This window comes from Gadus chalcogrammus, chromosome 19 (assembly GCF_026213295.1).
Source record: "Gadus chalcogrammus isolate NIFS_2021 chromosome 19, NIFS_Gcha_1.0, whole genome shotgun sequence".
Taxonomy (NCBI): Eukaryota; Metazoa; Chordata; class Actinopteri; order Gadiformes; family Gadidae; genus Gadus; species Gadus chalcogrammus.
In genome coordinates this window covers 9751027-9772910 of record NC_079430.1, presented here as the reverse complement: position 1 = coordinate 9772910, position 21884 = coordinate 9751027, and the positions used below count along the sequence as shown (strand labels likewise).

The 21884-nt window shown below is 44.8% G+C and overlaps 1 protein-coding gene across 3 annotated transcripts; it reads right to left on the bottom strand.

Annotated features, from left to right (window-relative positions):
* Positions 1-500: 500 nt before the first annotated feature.
* golga2 (golgin A2) lies at positions 501-21229 on the bottom strand. Of its 3 annotated transcripts, none has more exons than XM_056578258.1 (27): positions 21123-21229; positions 19875-20021; positions 19156-19224; positions 17919-17956; positions 17221-17284; positions 16896-16958; positions 16109-16189; positions 15618-15656; positions 15397-15459; positions 15041-15134; positions 14627-14733; positions 13903-13961; positions 12632-12773; positions 12046-12135; positions 11293-11400; positions 10966-11053; positions 10336-10478; positions 9470-9688; positions 9072-9185; positions 8102-8326; positions 7651-7750; positions 7099-7190; positions 6552-6819; positions 6051-6215; positions 5509-5615; positions 5011-5188; positions 501-4708 (listed from the first exon to the last, which is right to left on the bottom strand). In XM_056578258.1, the coding sequence occupies exons 1-27, from the start codon at positions 21168-21170 to the stop codon at positions 4422-4424; spliced, it is 3198 nt and encodes a 1065-aa protein (XP_056434233.1). In that variant the 5' UTR covers positions 21171-21229; the 3' UTR covers positions 501-4421. The 3 variants fall into 3 exon arrangements, with proteins under 3 accessions (XP_056434233.1, XP_056434234.1, XP_056434232.1); XM_056578257.1 differs by lacking the exon at positions 19156-19224 and adding an exon at positions 18301-18447 and having other exon boundaries at positions 506-4708; XM_056578259.1 differs by lacking the exon at positions 19156-19224 and having other exon boundaries at positions 503-4708.
* Positions 21230-21884: the final 655 nt, after the last annotated feature.

Below are 21884 nucleotides of genomic sequence, written 5' to 3'. Positions count from 1 at the left end.
GGTGTTTATTTTTTGTCCCTCTGTGCGTGATGAAGCGGCGAGAGTGAAGGAGGGTTGAGCTTTGTATCTTGGCAACAAGGCGTGTATGTGTGTGTGTGTGTATTCAGTTCAGAGTAATATCCTTACTCTTCAGGACCGCTGTGCTTTGTCTAAACTATAAAAAATAAATCTGTTTAAGCGACAGTTTCTCAGACCTCCCAGTGTTTTTGTTTAATTTTCTTACAAATACAGGGAAAGTGTTATATATTTTTTCGATGCAGCCATTAAAGGGACACTGTGTAAAAATTACTCCCAACTAGTGGTACAATTGTGTATTGCATTCAAACTAATAGTGCTCGCTTGTTCAAAAACGACAGTGGGCAGTATCTGCCAAGAAGTTGTGTCATGACATCCCGATCCAATACTACCTCATCGAGTCATTCGAGTGATGATGAGGTTCATTATTAAAAAAAAATATCAAACTGCATTGAATCATTAGTGTAAGCTAATGATGTATGAGTAATTACTCCTCGAGCAAGATAGTGAATTATTTCAGTCATCATTCACGCTGGCTCAGAGTGAAAACGCGTTTGCATTTCCTGTACCACGTAGTGCTCTTTGTCCCTCTCGGCATTTCATAGACCGGAAGAACATGGAAGCCTCCATGAAGCTTACCCGTCCTATGTAACTACATATTAATTATTCTTCGCTCAGGAGGATAAGTGCGATTTTTGGCAGAGATAATTTTACACCAATGAGGACTTATTTATGAATGAATACGTCGATTTGAGGTAATAAATTACTTAAAATATTACAGTGTCCCTTTAAGGAAATAAAATAGGACACCTATGCTGCGTTTGTGACATCATGGTACATCGGTACCACCCACCATGGTTTCTGAGTTGATCTACAACCACCCCTTTTGTGATGTCACAAACATTTTGAATGTGTGGATTTTCTAGCACACTATCCCATGCATGTAAAGGCATGCTTGTGACCTTTAGCAGGCATGGGATTAACAAACCAAACGGGCAATACTTTACTTTGCTCAGTTTTATTTGAGAGGGAAAGAAAAATTTCAAGAAAAAGAAAAATCCAACAGTTCAGAATCAGCATTTCACGAACAGGTTCTTCTGATTGAATGATTCTTCATGTGTCCATTGCTAAACGGTCGGCTCTTCTACAGTACATTAAAACTCATTAGTTTACATACTTCTTCCAAATAAATAGAATATGCTCTCTTGTGGTCTACGGCCGTGTAATAAAGCCAGCCTGCCCTAAAGCCCCCCCTTGCTTAAAGCCAGCGTGCCCTTCTTGATCAGCAGTTGGCTGTCCAGAAAAGGCCAAACACATCGACACTCATTCTACACCCCTAGCCCCTGAGCTAGAGTGTACAACAGAATTCCCCCGTTCCATTCGACCCCTCACCCTAAACACACACGCTCGCACCAGGCATAATTAATATACAATATGTTACACAGATACAGTATATACACTCACACACACACCACCGTTTACAGTAGACGATAAACGCTGCCTCGTTCCCACCCTCCCGCTCATACGTTCAACAGTGATTTAGAAATTGTGAAGAATAGATTTTATAAAGACTTTTATAGTCCAAAAATAATATAACCTATTCTCTAAAATGTTATATGCATTTTTTTTATGTTCCGATCACCCTCCCAGAAAAAACAAAACAAATGTATAATCTATTTTAAGAAAATGCTAGGGCATGCTAAAGAGAATGCTAGGAAGCTTAAAATAAATCTAGAATGATAAAGTATGTTATGCTTTGTCACAATAGTGCCAGTGCCCAAAGTGCTGAGGGTTCAGGGTTTAGACTTTTGTGTGTATGCTTCCTTGCACAGACAAAAGCGGCTTCACGTCAACACATTCCAAACATCCACCATCTTTCACTTTCAGCCTCCTTCCCAAGCTTTTAAATACCAGCTCAGCCCAGCCAAGATCTAGACCTTCTATTTGTTGAGCGGCAATTATTGCCAAATCTAAATTAAATTCTCCAAAATCAACAAAACGGCAAATTAATTGGAAAGAAATGGAAAAAGAAAATAATCAGCAAAAAAAAGTTTTTCAGGTGGAATAGAAGAGTTCTTTCAACGCAATTAGAACAAACTGAGTAGTTCATAAGTATCCCACGGTTCTCCCAAAAGTCGACATTAAACCGTAAACTAAAATCAAAACCAAAGATTTACACCTTTGTGGCATTATAAATAAATGTTGACATCAATCATTGTAATGAAACTCAATGCCCGTTATTCAATTACTTGAGTCAGGTCAGTGGAGTATATATGAAATGTTTCCTGCACAGCCAATGGTCGGGCTTCCAGATACTGAAGGACATCACAAATCCTAAACGTGGGTTTCGTGTTTTGGTATAAAGTAATTTGTTTGTTCACAAATTTGGATTGATATATTCCCGGAATTTAAAGACAAAACAAAAAACTAAAGATGCGTCGAAAAGGACTATTCAAATTCTGGCCTGTATATTTACACACATCCTTCCTGTGCACGCACGCACACACGCAGAGTCGCACACACACACACACACACACACACACACACACACACACACACACACACACACACACACACACACACACACACACACACACACACACACACACACACACACACACACACACACACACACACACACACACACACACTTCAACTCATCGTCCAGTTGACTTTCATAACTTTCCAGTCGAACCCTCCGCCTGAGTGTGCAGTATCTTAAACCCAGGACCTCATGGAGTTCAGAACCATAGGAACCCCGGACTTGCTGGGGAACGCTCCTACGGAACAAATGTCCTCACCGCGGTCTGGAACCCGACCCCGTCCCCGTCCCGGAACCCGGGCAGTTACCGTGACGACAAGCTCTGTACAATTTTTAGTGCAATTATATTCATATCATTTGAAGGAGAGGAAAAATAAAAATGTGTGAATAAAAATAAAATGAAGCTCAATAGATTCAACTTCAGCCAATGGGAAGAAATATTTTTGGATTTGACACAAACATGCATCGCGCAAAACAAATTAACACGGCGCGCTCACACGCGCGATTCCAGTCGTGAAGGAAGTCTTCTTTGATATGTATACAAGCAACGCGTAACAGAAGCGATAACGGTGGATCCCCCCTGCCCATGAAGATCCATCACATGAAGTAACTGAAATTCCTGTTGTTGAATGACCTGTATCAAGCCTGGGGGAGTGTCTAGGGTTATGTACATTTCTTAGTTATTATGAGGTCTAATATTCCAATGCACAGGAGACTAACATGAATCCATCTATTTAGCCACCAGCCGACCAATAGTAATTTTTCCCGTCTACAGAGAAATGAATTGGTGGGTAGTAAATAGCACAAACTCCTTCTAGAATTGAAATACTTCCATACTTTTACTCTGAAAAATCGTTAGTGTTTGGGAGAGATGACTGTACGAAGAGGGTAGTGGCCTAAATACCCCCTTCTTCCTGGTTCACATTATCTACTTCCTCTTAACTTTGACTGAAACCATACATGGTTTAAAGAAGCAATAATGTTGACCAGCTTGCCTTTTTAACTTAACAAAAATGACACACTCTACAACTTTCACATGGGCCCAAGTCTTGGTCTCTCTTGGCCTCTTCAGCATCGTCCTCATGTTAACACTAGCGTGACAACACAGTAGGTTTATGAGGCATACTTAATTGCAGATATACATTCGAACTCGACGCAGGTGCGTTTTGGTATGTGGGTGGCGGGGGGATAGAGACCAGAATGTAAAAAGGGCAACCAGAGAAGGAATCCATGGAACAAACACACAACCTGCCGCGGAGTCTTCCCTGCTCTAGGTTAGCCACGACTCTGGAAGGAAGAGACACTTTTATTGCACTTGCGCACTTGCGTGATTAGAGAGGGGGGGGGGGACACAACTCAAACATCTCAGACTAATATTCACCGGTGTGGAGATGGAAGTCGATCCTGTGAAGGGGATATCGCCAACGCATCGAGGTTTAGACGCCATCTTTTGAGTTGTCGTTATTTTTTTGTTTTTTAAAGCTGGAGTAGACTAGTTTCAAATCACACCAAGTCACTTAAAGCATCGGGAGATATTAAAAAACTGCCTCCTAAACACAACTCAAAACACACACGCACAGACGAAGAGCGATGAGAAGAAGAGGGGTGGGTCCCTTCCGGACATCCTTGGAGGAGGAGGAGGAGGAGGAGGAGGAGGAGGAGGAGAGTAACTTAAGTAACCGTTGGGGAGAACAAGAGGAGCAGACGGCGGGAAATATTTCAGAGATTCATTCCCAAATCTGTTCAGAGCAACGTCCCGCAAACTCTCCCTCACACACACACACGCACGCACACACACGGACGGTCGGACGGAGAGACACACACACCTATCCCTCTCCCGTCCTCCCCCTCCCCCTAACCCGTCTTAGACCACCAGGATCTTGACCTCGTCCTGCTCGTCGGGCCGGTAGAAGAAGGGGATGCAGGGGCTGTCTCCGAGGAAGGGCGGGGCGCGGGACGCTCCCTGGGGGTTGCGGATCTCCTGCAGCAGCTGCATGATCTGTCGGGTGGTGCCGTCCTCCTGGGGAGAGGGGCCCCCCGCGGCCTGGGGGTCGGCCCCTGGGTGGTGGTGCTGGTGGTGGTGCTGGGAGTAGGAGGGGTCGGAGTCCGGGCCTGGGTTGGCGTCTGTGAGGGGGATCACCTCCATGGCGTCTGCAGGAGAGGAGAGAGAGAGAGAAGAGGAGGAGAAGGACGGAGAGGGGGAGAGAGAGACCAGTTGGTTGAGATCACTGACTCGACCTCTGTTTATAATCAGCTTCAAATACCGGCTTCACTCCAAGTTTATGAACATAAAGCATTGACTCGTTTCAGAGAAAGAGATTTAAGTCTTGCTCAAGGATGCATCACACTTCAGCCATCTCAAATCGAACCCTGAGCCTTTCCACTGGGAGTCAGACCCCCTTACCCATCGCACCCCTCCCCCCCTCACCCATACAGGCGGGGGTCCCCGTTACCTGTGTGGGTGTGGTCGGCGCCGCACTCTGCGTGCAGCAGGGGGCCGTGGCCCTGCCCCAGGGGCAGCAGGTCGGGGTTAGCGGGGCCCGACGCCACCACGGCGGAGTAGCGGCTGCACCAGTCGTCGCGCTCCGCCACCAGCCGCATCACCAGGTCCTGGAGCTCAGACAGCTTAGCCTAGAGCACAGAGCGGGGTCAGAACACCACGTCAGGCTCCCCTTAACTCATGGTGCGGTCGCATTATTACATTGATTGGGTGAGGGAAGGGGCACTTTCCTCGATTAATTTGCTAACATCCATTCGTTTTTGGCCGAGGTTTCTAAACTAATCACTTTATGATCAAGATGATGATATAATCATCTTATAATCAGTCAAATGTATAATATGTCATTGGAGTCATGAGAGGTCTTTCCAGTGTAGTCGAGCTTAGTTATTTTAAATGTGATATGGTTGGGGGGTAGTGTATATCACAGTATTTGGATGACATCTGGGCTGACCTTCATCTCCTCCTTGTCCTGGGCCAGCATGGTGATGTAGTGCTCCTTCTCCTGGTGTTTCTGCTTCATGATGGCCCGCTGGCTCTGGTACAGGGCGATGTACTCCCCTGGACACACAACCCCAACCATTACTACCGCTCTGTGCTTCTCCATAAGATGCTAGTCCCAATATCAACCGCCCCTAAAGTCTTCATGTTTTCCACAAGAAACACACGTCACTTACACTATTATACAAAGCGACTTAAAAAGGTATACAGATGTTATACAGTGTAATAAGGTATACAGATGTTATACAGTGTAATAAGGTATACAGATGTTATACAGTGGGGAGTACTAAAATGGAGTCGCTGGAGGGTTCCCGCTCCAAGTCAAAAGCTGCTGGGCTCTACCCTCCAAGTCGACACCAACTTCTTTGAGGAAGTCACTTTGGATTCAAGTCTAAATAGTAGCAGTGGCAGGGGATATAGAGGTCATTAAGGAGCAGTCGCTCATGAGATGGGTTCAGGGAGCAGGGGTCGGAGGTCGTCGACCTGGGACCCTACCTATGGTGTCGGTCTCCCCAGACAGCTGGATGCAGCGGTGCTCCAGCTCCTCCACCCGCTCCCTCAGGTCGACCTTCTCCTGCATCAGGGAGGTGAAGCGATGCTGCAGCTTGTCCATGGCGCCGCGCAGGGCTTCATGGACCTCCGCCGGCACTGCAGCGCCCCCTGGTGGACGGGAGGAGAGGGAGCCCCAGGTTTATAATACGACACGTGACGTGCACTCAGTTCCCAGCAGGGCCACAGACGCCAATAATGATCGCACCCGCATGATAGATATCATAAATTTGATTTTAAGCATAAATCCTCAAAATGAAATGTTTTTCACCCTTCCAAATTCGTTCACGCACTCAACTCATAACCAGCCCGCCGTCCTGCCCTTAACCACGCAAGCTACACAGAGCTTAAATGGTGGGTTCAAAACAAGCACATGTCCCAATCCGGAGTATCCACGCTCCACAGACTGGAGGAGAGGCCGTGTAGCTCCATCCCGGGGACCCCTACCTGTGTGGTCGTCACCTTGGTCACAGTGGTCGTGCGGCTCGTGGCTGTGGCCGTGTCCGTGGCTGTGTTGGTCGTCGTGGTGGCTGTGGTGATGCTCGCCGCCGTCGTCGTGGTGGAGGTGACCCTGGTGGCGCTGGTGCTCCAGGGCCTGGGCGGCGGAGGCCTGGTGGCGGGCGGCCAGGTGGAGCCGGCGCTCCTCCTCCAGCTGCCCCCGGGCCGCGTCCCGCTCCCCCTCCAGCTGGGACACCACGCCCCGGATGAACTGCTCCTGGAGGAGGAGGGGGGAGGAGGAGAGGAGAGGGAGACGAATGGGATGGAGGAGGAGGGAGGAAGAGGGATGAGAGGGAGACGAATGGGATGGAGGAAGAGGAGAAGGGGGAGAGGAGGAGAGGAGAGGGAGACGATTGCGATGGAGGAGGGAGGAGGAGGAGAGGGGGGGAGGAGATGATTTCTTTAGTGAATGGATGGCCCATATTTTGTAGATAAGACGGATAACATCTTTCTGGGACTTTGAACATTCACACAAAAGGAGATAATCTCTTCTTACCATTTCCTTCTGGCTCTCAAAGTCTTCTGGGATGACAATGGAGGGGGAATCCTGTGGGCCCTCGTTCATTGATAGACTCTCCACTCCGTCTCCTAGGTAGCGCGAACAACAAATATAATATCTACTGTAGTATCGAAAAGGGAGATGACTGAGAGATGTTGCAGGACCCAGCAGAATGACTTCAGTCAGTTCAAAGGGACCTCCGCAACGCTGTTGTTGCTGTAGCGGCAGCAGGAGGCGCAGTTGATAAAATCCTGCTCTTGTCTTTTCAAAGGCATGTGACGCTACTTTAAGGACTGCACGATCGAGATCTTTAAAACAATGGCTAAAAAAACAATATGGTCATTAGTCGCTGTCTTTATACTGACTTGCATTACAAGAAGAAGAAAACAGTGTTCATTAAAATCGTATTTTCAGACTGGGTACATCGAATCCCAACACAAATGCTCTTCACCTCAATAAACGGACGTCTGACCAACGTGCGTGTGTATACCCATCCAATGCATTGGCTACTGCAGCAGCTAACAGAAGGCTAGTACACTCAGCCCTTACCTTGGTCTCTGGGGGATGAGTTGAGCAAAGAACTTGCCAGGAGCTCCTGCACCTCAGTCTGCAGCTGCTGGTTGTTCCTCACCAGCAGATCTAGACGATCCTACACACACGGGACAGACACAGTAAGCCCACACTCAGCCACTATAGGTACGTTGTGGGGCTCTCCACCTACAGGATTGCTTTATGAGTTTGCTAGATGAACAGGAAAACGTGGCAGAAACGACGCCTTGACATTTAGTGCCATTTCTAGCTGCAACACATACAAGCCAAGGTTTCTAAAGTCACCATCTGATATCTAAACTCCACGGCAAAGCAATAACCTCCGTCTTAATCTTAAGACACAAAATCAATCTTTTATGTGACACAATCACCCAGTATTTTATCCTTCTCCCCGAGTCAGGAGCCTGCACCCAAACACTACGAGGGAGACCCAGACCCAGGGGTGGCTGACCTGGGCGTGTCGGAGCTGCTGGTGGCTGATCTCCAGCTGCACGCGGCCCTCGTTCTCGTCGTGCTGCAGGCGGTCCATGAGCTGGGCCTGCTGCAGGTACTGCAGGTGGAGCTGCTCCCGCTCCGAGGCCAGCGTCTGGTAGCCCGAGCAGTACTGCTGCAGGTGGGCCACCACCTGGTCCCGCTGCTCCAGCAGGGCCACCGACTCCTGGCTCTTCAGGGCCAGCTGGGGGCGGGGACACGGTTAAGCAACGCGCCACGAGAGGGGCCAGCCTCTGAAGTGATTTTAGAGGAGCTGGGGGCCGACGTTGGGCACAACGCAAATCGGTTTCTATGGATACCTGGGACGCTTTCGCAGAATAAAATACAAAGCCCCCTGAAGTGCATGAAATCATTTCATCAAAACAAATCATCATTCTTATGCCCTTATGATCCAGGAGCAAGTTGGTTGCCAAGCAACCCAGGCTATCTTACTTTGAGATTGGCGGCGCATTATTACGAAAATAAATTTAATTATCAGTATTTTAATAGGGTTACGAGCCAATCAGAATCAAAAAGATACAAGATGTGTGGACAGTAATAGTAGTCATTATAAATTACATTTTTAAGTGTAATTTGTTCTAAATGTCATTGCTACCCATCAGCTACTAGTGGGTCAAACACACTGGCTGACTGTGCACCTCCTCTGAAGGAGACAATTTTGATTTTAGACCGCTCTCAGCTTGGTCATGACCAATCAGGACATCTCTTTCCTGATTGGCTTTGGGAGTCCGACTTTCCGGTCAATCACACGTGTGAAATGCAACACTTCTTTATGGCAAAGGAAGGCAGCAGGGGGGAAGACAGGGAGGGGACTTTTTTTTGGTAATTTAGTGTCAAAATCTTGCCCTCTCTTCCACTCTCTTTACGACTCACCTACAGACCCTTAATCAATACTCTGTGTGTGCGTGCGTGTGCGCGTGTGTCCTCACCTGCTCCTTCATGGTATGGTTGTCCTCCTGGAGCTGGCCCAGCTTGCGTGCCACCTCCTTCTTCACGTGCTGCTCTGATTGGATGGCGCTGGTCAGCTCCATGTTCTCATTGGTCTGTTTGGAGACGAGAGCAGTTGACGTCATGTTTGAGCGTCTTAGGACTCATTTCGCCCCAAGTTATGCATTCTATCCCACTGCATGATTATTATTCATTTTCTTTTTAACAAACGAGACATGAAGACTCAATGCTAAAAAGGACAGAAAAAGTAACTAACTAAGAAATTCATTCAAATGATTAACAGTCATGCAAACCTGAGTTTGACTAAACTATTGCTTAAAATACTCGGATGACGTTAGTGGCGGTACTGCGTATGTAAACACCTGTCCCTGGGACTCACCAGTTTGACGAAGCCGTTCTGCAGCTCGGCCAGCTGGTCCTTGAGGGTGCGGTTCTGGGTGAGGGCGCGGCTGATGGTGGCCTTGTCCGACTGCACGTCCTCCAGCATGCGCCGGCGGTCCTCCGTCTCCTGGCTCAGGCCCTCCTGCTGGCGCTCCAGCTCCCCCAGCCGCGACTCCTGCTCCGCACACAGCCGGCTCAGCTGCCCGTTGTCCCGCAGCTGGGAGGGGGTTGGAGGGGAGGCAGGGCCCGGCAGAATGACTTCAGTCAATACAGAAGGACCTCGGGAAAGCTTTTGTTGTTTGGCGCAATTTATTAAATACTGCTCGTGTTTTTTCAAAGACGTGGGAAGTCACTTTAATGACCCAACAACGAGATTGTGGGATTTTGCTTTTCATACGGCATGGAGGTCAAGCTCAGTTTAATGTCAACAATACATTAAAAACAAGGGACTGACATTAACCACATGACATTAAATACAGTATCTGTCCGACGGACAATATCGACATGGTTGACAGAAAGCGCTTGAGTGCATAAGTGCGTGTACATCAGTGTGAGGGTGCAGGTGCAGTCGTTATATAACACACATGCATTTGTGCCACAAGGTATGTAGTCCCATAAACCAGTCTTTAGATTCATAACCTAAAGTCTGATAGCAGTCTACCTCAAATCTGGGTGAAAGGTTTTTTCCCCATTCCATTTGTTTTGAACCAACTTCTTGCCAGCCAAGGTATTGGCTAACAGCCAAGACACTTTTACTAGTGGGAATACAATCCGTAACATCCTCTCCGGACACTCTTCGCAAAGTCTGTACAGGCGTAGCTACGCCCCTTTCAGTTCTTGCTGACTGGAAGACAGGGCACCTACCTGGGCTTGGTACTGTTCAGTCAGGGCCTCCTTCTCCTGGTGCAGTCTGTCCAGGGCCTCCTGAAGGGCCACCTCGCTCTCCGAGGGCCCAGAGGGCTGGGGAACTGCGTGGTCCCGCGCCTGCTGCTCCTGGGACAGCATCGCTGTGGGGGGGGGGGGGGTTGAAAGGAGGATGTTAAACCTCACACAAACAGAAGAAACATGGACCAAACTGAAACTTCGTTGCTAGTCATGTGTGGCTCAACCATGTGGTCAATACGTCTTGTAGCGGCAGGGGTTAAAATCAAACTTGCGGTCCTATGATACGCGTTATTTATTCTCTCCTCTAACCCGCTATCATGTCCATAAAGGGCACGACGAGACCAAGGGCAAGACGCCCTATCCCCTACTTGCTTCTTAATGGCATGCAACCGAAATCATTGTAGGTCGATTTGTATCAAGTAGCTAAACAGTGAAATTAAGTAAATTGAAAATAATTCTAATAGTGCATTGGACACTAGCATGAACCTTGAGCTTATAGTATCTACTACAAACACACTGCCCACATATTGTCAAACAATCCCTTCAGAGTGGACACACTGAGGCTAGAGGAGGGAAGAATTAGAGATCAGCATTCTGTCAATTATTTACCAGCAGCGTTTTTCAATTCTGCAACCTGGGACTCCAACTCTTGGACCAGATTGATGTTGCTGTCCCTTTCCTCCGCTACTAACGTCACCTGCAAATACATCGACAACAACAGAGAGCTGATAAGAAGAAAAAACTTACAAAAACACAATAGGCCCATACATTGTACAGAGTCAGTCATGCATTGTACAAGTCGTTTGTTGCTCGACCAGGCGTTACATTCCCAACCGCACATTGTCAAACTGAATATGAACAACTGTGAGTGTGGGACTATTCACTGATGGGTGAAGATGTCCTTGTAGTATTATATACGATTCATTGCACATCTACCTGGGTCAGCAGTTGTTCCGTCTTGTCCTTCCAGAGACGGCCTTCTTCCTGGATCTGTTCAGCGTAGCGATCTCTCTCCGTCTGCAGCTGGGCGATGGACTCCAGCAGCTATGCCAACCAAAACATGCTAGTTAGTTTACCACTACAAGATTATTAGGATGGTTATGAACCCAGTCTTCGTGAAGCTCAATTTCTGTGTGTGTGATTCTGTGTGGTTTCTTATAGGACACAGACTTTAAAGTAATGGTCTTTCTTTTGTGAACTTCTCGGGAAAACATTGCCTAAGTGTCGTCCTAGACCGACTTAGATATGTTTACTTTTGTGCATGCAAAGCAATGCTCAAGTTCTCCATAGCAACAGCGGTGGGTGTCTATTTATATGCAACAAACATCTGAAGTCTGCAAGGAACCCATTAATAAGCAAGATTTTCCCCAGATGAAAAGATTTCCCAACAGGGAAATAAAAACGGTCTGCATGGAGGACGGAGATGGCTACGGTACTCAAGATGACATGAAAAGGGGCCATCTGATGTTGTCACTAAGGGTTGCCTTGACAACAGTGGTGACATCATGAATTCCATGTGCTTTGGATCGAGGCTTCTATTCTGAACCAGAAAACAAAGTCCAATAAAATAATATACTAATTGAAGAGTAATAAGAGTAGGGATTTCACAATAAAAGCTACTAGTAATTATTATCGGCCATGCCTCTTAGAGCAAAGGTTTTATTAAGAAGAAATGTGTTGATGGTGAACCTGGTTTGTGTGGGCCTCCAGATGTTGCTTCTCCTCCAGTAACATCTGGACCTGTTGGTTGGCGGTGGACGGCTCAGACTGACTGGAAAACTAGACAACAACAAACAGGTGGATTTGTTAGAACACTGTTGTAATGGTAATACAGAGGAAATCACTGAATAACCTCAAAATGTGGTGAAGATACATTGAGTCATTGAGCCGATGCTTCAACTCAAAGCATCCTTCGAGGGGGGCTGAGAACAATTAAACTGCCAACTTTCCTAATAACTAATAAGCATGTCATATATGCTGTGGATCACATGTACTCTGTCTTCGTGTTTTTATTCAATGTATAGTAAGGAAGTAAGGCGAAACCGAACATTTTCTCTTAACTTATTTCTTGGTTCTTGTGCACACCTACTAGGCACATGAAGAACCCAGTAACCTTTCTGTTCCTTTATTTCATGAAGCTGGTCATGTAGCCTTGACTCACACTGTACACACTTTGGACAGAATCTGCCTCAACTAAAATGGCCGCCTATAACCCTTTGTAAACCCTCCTCATTGGAATCCATCGTGGTGATTGGCGCTGGACGGTGTCCGTTACCTGTTGCAGCATGAGGTCGCTCATCTCCAGCCTCTTGCTCAGCTCCTCCAGCTCCAGCCGCATGGCTCCGTTCTCCTGAGTGCTCAGCTTCAGCTGCTCCGATAACTCTGAGCTCTGCTGCATCGCCTCGTCGCTCACACTGCTGCAGACCCACACAAACACCAATGTCAATACACCAAGCATACCCCAACCCAACGCATGTAGCGGTGACATGCCAAATGTGCATCGTCATTTGTCTTTGATTCAACACACAGGTAGTTTTGCAGTACTATTCATCAACACGCGATTTATTACGAGCTTTCTTCATCAAAAACCATTAAGAAAAATGTCAACATTATACCATTTATGCAGACCATGGAATAATGAAAATATCGCTAACTCAGCCCGACTGAAACGCATATTTTGTGCGAATCCATAATTATTCACAAAGTGCACAACCACAAGCACTGCTTGTGTCCACAAGCACATCATATTCATGAGCTTCAGATGATATGGTCCCTTTTGTGTCAAGAGCTGGTGACAGTGAAGGGGAGATTTTGGCTCTACAGGAGCCTCTGGGGTAGTGTCTCTTAAACTAACGACACAGAAGACGAAAAAGAGAAAAAAACTCTGCACCGATCGAACACTGCAGAGGTAGTTCTTGCGCAGGCGTATGTTCAGATAATGCGGTATGTTTGGAGAAGGGGCAGATAACACTTTGCTTAAGCGCCACGTATTCAGTCTATGTAAACATTGCCTAACAGAGCACAATTGGTGCAGCTACAAGATGAGGACAAGTAATCGGCTTGAATAGTAACTATTAGACAGACTGGGAGATGTAGAATAATAACAATGAATGCAGCTACAAGCAGACATTACCCGGCTACTTAATGCAGAGAGCTAGCGGAGAAATCACACCCAAACATGAAGCAAAACATGTTGGCAGTTAACATATAGTATCATTAATTAGTTGCTCAATAGTGTGTTTTGTCCAAATATCAAAAGACTGCATATTGTAATTATGTATTTTTTTCAGCTCGGAAGTGCTGGCCACAGAATTAACTGTTGCTTTACCAATGTGACCTTCAGCAGTACAAGTTTACACAAAACTACTTTCATAATTTGGATTGCAGTTTTAATTAAATTGATCTAGCTTGTTGAAAGATCAGAGGGAACGGAGTCTAATATGAAAGAGCTTGCCAAATTGACACACTTGTAACGTCTACTGCTGTGGCACTCCTAGCAAACCCAGAACCATGGCCTCGTGTTGGGCAAGTGCTTGAGTGACTTACTTCAGTCTGTAAACCTCCTGTCTCAGGCTGTCTCGCTCCTTCTCAAGATCCTTGTTGTGCTACAGACAGAGAAAACAGTGCTGTTAGAAACAAGTGTAGAAAAATAAAAACACAATTTCCCACAATCCAACGTTTTTGAAAGAGGTTGGCTACCCTAGTTTCAGCTGCTTTGAGTCATACTTCTGATATAAATATACATTTAAAGATGGTTTCTTTCATTTGTAACAATTTTTTATGGTTCTGTTATATAAAAGCTCTTTAGCAAAGGCTTCTCCTTCTACCAAAGCGACCTGGACAGTGCCTTCAGACACTCGGAATTAGTGAACAAAAATAATAAATCGATCAACCTAAGAATCACAATTGTTATCTGCTATGTTTCTATATCGATTCACAAAATCCAAAAGTCTTATAAAAAAAAAAATTCTCTCTTGATTTGCTCAGGTGTGTTGACATTATTGCAATCAGTTGACATCTATAAAAGAAAAAAAGGACATCATGTTAAACAGATGCCCAATAATCAAATCCGAATCTTGAGATACCGAAAGATTCCCCCCCCGATCAGACACTTTATTAAGGAGCAGGGAGGGGCTAGGGCAACCTCCTAAAGCAAGCCCGCAGATAATCTGCAGACGTGGGCCACACCTCCACACACGGCTCTATTGCCAATATTCCAGTCCACGGTGAAGACTAGTCATCACGGTGATTGTGTGGGAGATAGCGTTACCTTTTCAAACTGTTTCTGCTGTGTGGAGACGGACGACAGCGTTCGCTCCAGCTCAGCCATCCTCTGCTTGGTGCTCTGGAGACGGTGACTAAGCTCGTCCGCCTCCCCTGGGGAAATAAGTAGACAGACAGAAGCAGGCACACACACACACACACACACACACACACACACACACACACACACACACACACACACACACACACACACACACACACACACACACACACACACACACACACACACACACACACACACACACACACAGATATTAACACATTGAGCAAGGACGGAGACACACACAGCCTTTCAGAAACATCTTAATTGCCCAAATGCTAAAAAAAAAAAAAAAAAAAATATATATATATATATATATATATATATATATAATCCTCACAAACACACACACACACCCACCTGCTTTCTGTCGCGCAGCATGTTGTGTGTATTGGAGTGCAGTCTGCAGCTCAGATTTTTCTGATACCAGGATACCAATGGTCTGAATGTGAACCTGGAGAGATAGATGGTGAGATAGAGATATAAAGACATTGTGTCCGGTTTCATTACGGAGATGTTCCATCAAAGACAAATTCATTAGCGCGTGTGGAGGTGGTTTTCCGAAGGGGATTTTAATAACTGTATTCCTACAGTGGCCAGTCTACATGGTTTGGACTTTAAGCCTTTATACACCATTTTCTACAGTTTACCACTGCTGTGTTTCTCTTGTTTGACTTCAAGACTTGACCAAGAAACCCCAGTGCGTTAAGAACTACCTGCAGTTGTTCACGCATGGCTCCTTGTTCCTTCGAAGACTTCTGCTCAAACTCCTTTCTCTCCTGAGGATCCCAGAGGAACACACAGTGAATTTATATTTGAAGACCTCTGCTTAAACAATAATTCTCTGCTGAGGAAAACAGCTTGAATTTATCCAGAGATTAAGTGCAGGAACGAGATAAAAAACATAAGCCAACCCACGTTGCTTTTTTGTTTTTACCTTTTGTAGTTGGTCTGTGAGACCCTGAGATTGCTGGGCCTGTAAGAAAAGTGGAATAAACCTGATCAAAAGGGAGTTTATACCCACCGACCGTTAATAGAGAAATGCACCAGATATGCTCAAAGGTTCATTTCACTGAGATTTAGATGTTGCAAAGTCAGTATGGAATGTTTTTGATTCCGAGTCATCAGTCTGCTGGTTTGCAAAGATGACAAAAAAAGGACAATGCTTGCAAGAAAAACACAGAATGTTTTGTGCATATTTTATATTATATGTTGCATGAGACACAAAAACAAGATGACCGGTAGAAAACATGAGATGATCTTGCAGTTAAGGGTTTCAACCAAACCAACATTCTCACACACACACACACACACACACACACACACACACACACACACACACACACACACACACACACACACACACACACACACACACACACACACACACACACACACACACACACACACACACACACACCTTCTTACCAGCTGATCTAGCTGTGTATTGAGCTCAGAGTTTGTGAGATGACTGGAGTCCAGGGCGGCGCTCAGCTCCTGGTTACGACTCTATCACATGCATTCAGCAGCAAGATGGAAAAACAATACCAAAGAAAGAATAGCAAAACACAAATCATAAAAAGGTGCACCACACACACACACACACACACACGTGTAAATTCACAACACAAGAATAGGACAACACATAAATGCCGGCTACCAGAATCTAAATAATAATTTGGTGCCATTGCCAAGATAAGTGATACTCCCACCATCTATTTTCAATGTATGAGGATGTTGAATGGGTTTGAGTCAGACATAGCTTTGAGTACACATCGGAGCATGAACATGGGAAGAGTAACACGAGACATACAAAACGATGCAGCTCCATCCGTCATCAATGTATAAATGAGAAGGGGGGGCAATGCAGAGCAAGCTATAGCTTATCCATGAATAGTTATAGGGCCAGGTAGGCAGAGGAGAACGATGCAGTGTGTCCATGTAGGCTCACATATTTGTAAATTGGGAGGAGAGAATTTAGATTCCAAGCAGACAAAGAAGAGCATTGTCACTACAAACAATAAGGCCTATGGAAAGTTTTCCACTAATATATATCAAAATGTAAATTCAAGTTTGCTGGATACATTTACTCTGCGTAAAACATTGCAAGAGGCTGAGATCCTAGACTTAAGTATTTGTTGGCAGAATAAATGAAAGACTTTAAAGCCTGAAGGTATATCGGTGGATCATTTAAAATGCTGACGGGTTAACGTACCTCCATTTCCTTCTCACTGACAGGCGAAGGGGAAGAGTCTCCATTAACATATGCTGTGGAGGACTGAAAGGAACATAGAACAAAGACAAATACTTCAGTCAAATATTAACAATATGTAGGTAAATACACAAATGATACTGAAATCAATAGATTTCAGTAATTGAAATACAGCTAATGGAACAAATGTGTTGGCTTGAAAAATATAATCATTGCATGCCTGTTTTAACATGAAGCATGCAGTAAATTGCAAAAAAGTCACAAAGTTCTGGTCAACAACGTCAAAGAGAGAGAGCGAGAGCGAGAGCAGGGTGTTTAGATGTGCTACCTCAGACACAAGACCATTCAGCTGTTGGGAGAGCTGTCGTAGGCTTTCTGTGGAGGACAATGGCCTGAAAGAGACAGAAAAAAATGAACATGCAAATTCCATCTTAAAGCTGCTGCCGTCTTAAATGTATTCCATATATTATGTTGCCTCGCTTTACCTTACATCAAGAGGGACGGCTACATACTACGTACGGTTTTGAAACAGTCGAATTATACAGTATCAAACATGGATGACAAATAACATAATTGTGATGCTGTACTAAACTCCATGAAGATCTAGTAAAATCGATGAAAATAATTTCATCAGAAATCGTTGTATCAGAATAAAGCCATGATATTGTGTCTTGACTGTGTTGTATACATTTGAACGACAGTATCAAAGGAACCGGAAATTCAGATTCAAGGATCAAATTTGAATGAGATGCACTCTAACACTAGTGTCAGGGTTGTACACAATGGACTTCACATCAAACAAACCACACAGCTGTGAATACTTTTGTGATCTGAAATATTTCAAGACCTTGTTGTGTTTGTTATCATAGGCAATACACATCTTAGGTCGGAAGTCAAATTAATCTTGCAAACACATTATTTATAAATGTATGCATTAACATAAACACAGAAAGTGTTTGTGTTTTTCTGCAGGAGTATGGTGAAGACCACCTGAATGCTTGAAGGCAGTGTGAAGATTGTACCCACCTTTTATCCACCCCGTTGCCATTGGTATCAGGATAGCTCTGTAGTGGACGACATTAGCAGCGGTTTAACAGAAAATCCAATGTAAAGGATTGACAACACCAATGTGCACCAGAGAAAACGGGTCTTCAAATGACAACAAGCATAATTAGCCACTGTATACAATTAATGCACACAATGACTCATTCAACTTTGATCATATGGAGGAGCTAGGTAATGAACTGGCAAATCCATTGCATCCCAAATGCATAACGAAGGATAACAGATCATATAAATAGTTATGGCCGATCTGATCCTTTAATACACAAAGCCGTGGACAATGGCAGAAGTGCCAACAATAGTGATCAGACACAGTGATTAAGCCACAGACAAAGTACACACACACCTGCAGTTCATTGTGCCTGACCGATTCAGAGTTAGTAGAAATGGTGCTAGAGGTGTTAGAAACAGGCACACCATGACCAGCCTCCCCCTTTGGGTCCTCCAGTAGGTGGGGTACTGGAGACACTCTGGTTTCAGCCTCTGCATAGGCCTGAGATCACACACGGCCAGGCACAGGCAAACACACACACACAAACACACACACACACACACACACACACACACATGTGCGAATACACGTGAGCGCACACACACACACACACACACACACACACACACACACACACACACACACACACACACACACACACACACACACACACACACACACACACACACACACACACACACCTTGATGTTATTATTGACAAACAACAGAAAATAAACTGGTATTGCAATCAACACCAAATAAATGTATATTACCAATAAGTACAATTAATTAATAAAAAACACGTTGGATCAGTGATTAAACAGAACACATTACAACTGTTCAAACAAATGCTTGAAGGTATATTCAAAACACAATCAAGTTCCCATTCCCATCGAGCAGATGCCTGCATTTTAAAATAACCTCTAACCCGGCAGATATCAGCCATGCAACACAACTGGCCATCCCCCAACTTGTCAATCTTATGCCTGTGGACACGGTTCCAATTGCTACACACATCTACTATCCAGCAGCTGAACTCTGAATGAATGGAGAGACTCACAGCACACGCATGCCAGTATCTAGTGTTTGGGCAAAATTAGATTCACATGCAACTGGAATACGAAGAGCTGGAGGGTTGGGGCAGAGGGGGTAAAGAACAGCCAGAGAAAGCATAGGGGGAATGCAGGTTAGAAAGAGAAAGAAGCTCACCTGACATTTGCCATAGGCAGGCAGGACTATTCCATTGCTCTGATGGAGAGCGTTTAGAATATTGTCATACTAAAAGAGGGGGGAGGAGGGGGGGAGACATAGGTGGAGGTGAAGGGTAGGGAAAAGAACGTAGTGAAGTACTGAGAAAGTGGCAAGCAGAAACAGATTCAAGGAGAAAGAAAGGGCTGAAGAGCTTCTAAGGGGGGGGGGGGGGGGGGCAGTCACTACTGTTGTGTTCCACTAGTGGGGCTTTTTCCACTGATAACTGCCCACGACCATTCCTTCATGGTTTTTGCTCAATATTTCCTTTACACAAAACTAAATTTGTAGTGCAAACCGCACAGTCTCTGATTTAAAAAGAGTAAGGAGGAAACAATAGTTTAGCAAAGAAACATCTGCATTATTTAATCAAAATGTCATGCGTTTGTACGGCCCATTCTGACTGGTAATTCAATTTGCACAGAGAGAGTGGAAGACACACACGTTTTGTAATTGCAGTCCTTTGCATTGTGTACACACAGTGCATTTTTATCTGCGCTGCCCTAGATTAAAACTCGACTCACAGGAACACAGAAAAGATACAAAGCAGGCCTCAGAGCGATAAGGAATGAAAAATAATAAACAAAACAAAACAATGTTTACAGACAGGCATAAAAATTCAGGTAAAATCATATAGATGTTATCAACCATACAACATAGAGACAGGTATTGCGACATACGTTGTACGGAGGACTCCTGTCCGACGAAGGGGCGTCGGTTTGGTTCCCTCCCTTGACTTTTCTCTTCTTTTTGGCTCCTACTCCACCACCTCCCGTTTCTTCTCCTCCTCCACTTAGAGGGGAGCTCTTCTGCTGAAACTCCTTCAGCTAATATAGGAGAGAGGTAGAGGCAAGAGAATGTGGTACTTAGGGTTGATTTAAATATCAGAGAAGTTGCTTTACACACTGTAGCTGTGTTTGACAATTGAGTGATTGATAAACTACTCAAGAAAGAAGGCATGCATTATCATTCCTAGTTGATAAGATGAACAAAAGTAAATGAACAAAGTTGCCAACAGGAATTCCTGTAACACTTTTTAAACGACCGCATTCCAAAAATTCAAGACCTCGAACAATGTTTTATTTTCTTATTTATTGTATGATGCAGGTAGAAACAGCGTCAACACAGGGGGCTCCCCCTGAATGACTAGTAGAAATGACAGCTCTTTACTAGTGGGACGCTACGTGCTAGGCTATGAACACGACCTCTCATTCGGGACAGGTTCAACACATTTGTTGACTAGGTATTCAAACTATCTGCAAGGCCATTCTACTTGCTAGACGGTCACAGGCCCAGCATGAGTAAGGGGGGGGGGGGGGGGGATGCATTGACAGATCTGGGTCTGGGGGGTGTCAGCTGTCAAAACATTTATTCATATCTCAATAACTTGGTTACATTGCCTCCCGTGACTTAGTGAGATTCGTGCTGGTCAGTGTTCAACAATCACAAAAAAACGTAAAACAGATACAGCAGCATGAGGGACAACATATGAACATCATTCTTAAACAAGATACTAAAGTAGCGTCACAGGGGGCATTTTAGCAAGCCGACAGCCGATTAGCAAGCAGGCTAACGTTCATTAGTTCTGGCTAACTAGTACAGTTCAAGAGCCAGGTTAGGAGCTGGCTTTGAAAAACATTAAAGCAAGACCCTGTATATGCCACGCCGAACTATATATAGTGCGCAAACTGTTAATCTCACAAGTAATGCTATCGAGGCCCAAAACAATCACCGGACTATCCTGCGGATTGGTAGCACAAAGAGAGGGAGAAAACGGGATGGGCGACAGCTAAGAGGTCGGGGGACGTGTAATGACAACACCCTTCCCCGCCACTGAAAGAAACCGCTGACAACATAAACCCTCAGAACAGAGATACCTGTGGTATATATCCCTCACATTATGAGTACTCAATTGGATTATAGTTTACCTTTTTCTTAGCCGCAGCGAGTTTAATTTGCCTGCTCTGGTCAGCCATCCTGTTCGACTGCTTGGCGAACCAAACCACGTCATCAACTTGGATTTGCTTGCAGTACTATTTCCGACCGCTAATGGCGCAAATACCATCACTTATCTCTGGCTTGGAGATTCTACTGGTGTTGTCACGTGTACCTTGTCCAGGTTGCTTGCAAGTTATGACACTGCAATCGTTTTAATATGAAGAGATGTGTGTGATGCATTGTATGTGTACAAACCCAACCTTTATTTGCTCTCTGATGTCAGAGCAGTGTTCTGCTCAAACGAATCAAGAACCCACTCACGCACTGGCAAACATGAACTGAAAATACATTTAATTTAAAATAAATTACCCTGTGTCCTGAACTGATGACTGTCCACATTTGAGTTGGAGTTAAATCCCAAAATGAAAGTAACCTGGTATTTGTGGATAGCTTAAATTGGGCCAGGTTTTATATAAATAAACCTACTTTGATAATATGGAAGGTATTGAGTAATATTATGCCATAGTGTATAAATACAAAAGGTATAGTGCTGGTGAGCAGCGAGCTCAATAAGAAGACTAAATTGTATTGTATCATATCTCTGTGTATCTTCTCTCTACCATGTTGCCATTTTCTTCCATCGCAGATTAAAGAGGATGTTCTTTAGACAGGAAATTAATATGTCACAGCAGAATATACAGGACTGTAACAGTAATTTGGAGGACAATATGTATATTTTGGCTATTTATAGA

Excerpts from the sequence above, each read along its gene's own strand:
- golga2 (XM_056578257.1), bottom strand. The coding sequence starts at position 21,170 with ATGGCTGACCAGAGCAGGCAAATTAAACTCGCTGCGGCTAAGAAAAAG. Across the intron at positions 13,962-14,626 it reads AGCAGAAACAGTTTGAAAAG|CACAACAAGGATCTTGAGAA; the intron begins GTAACGCTATCT and ends CTCTGTCTGTAG. Across the intron at positions 7,751-8,101 it reads AGCAGCTCCGACACGCCCAG|GATCGTCTAGATCTGCTGGT; the intron begins GTCAGCCACCCC and ends CCGTGTGTGTAG.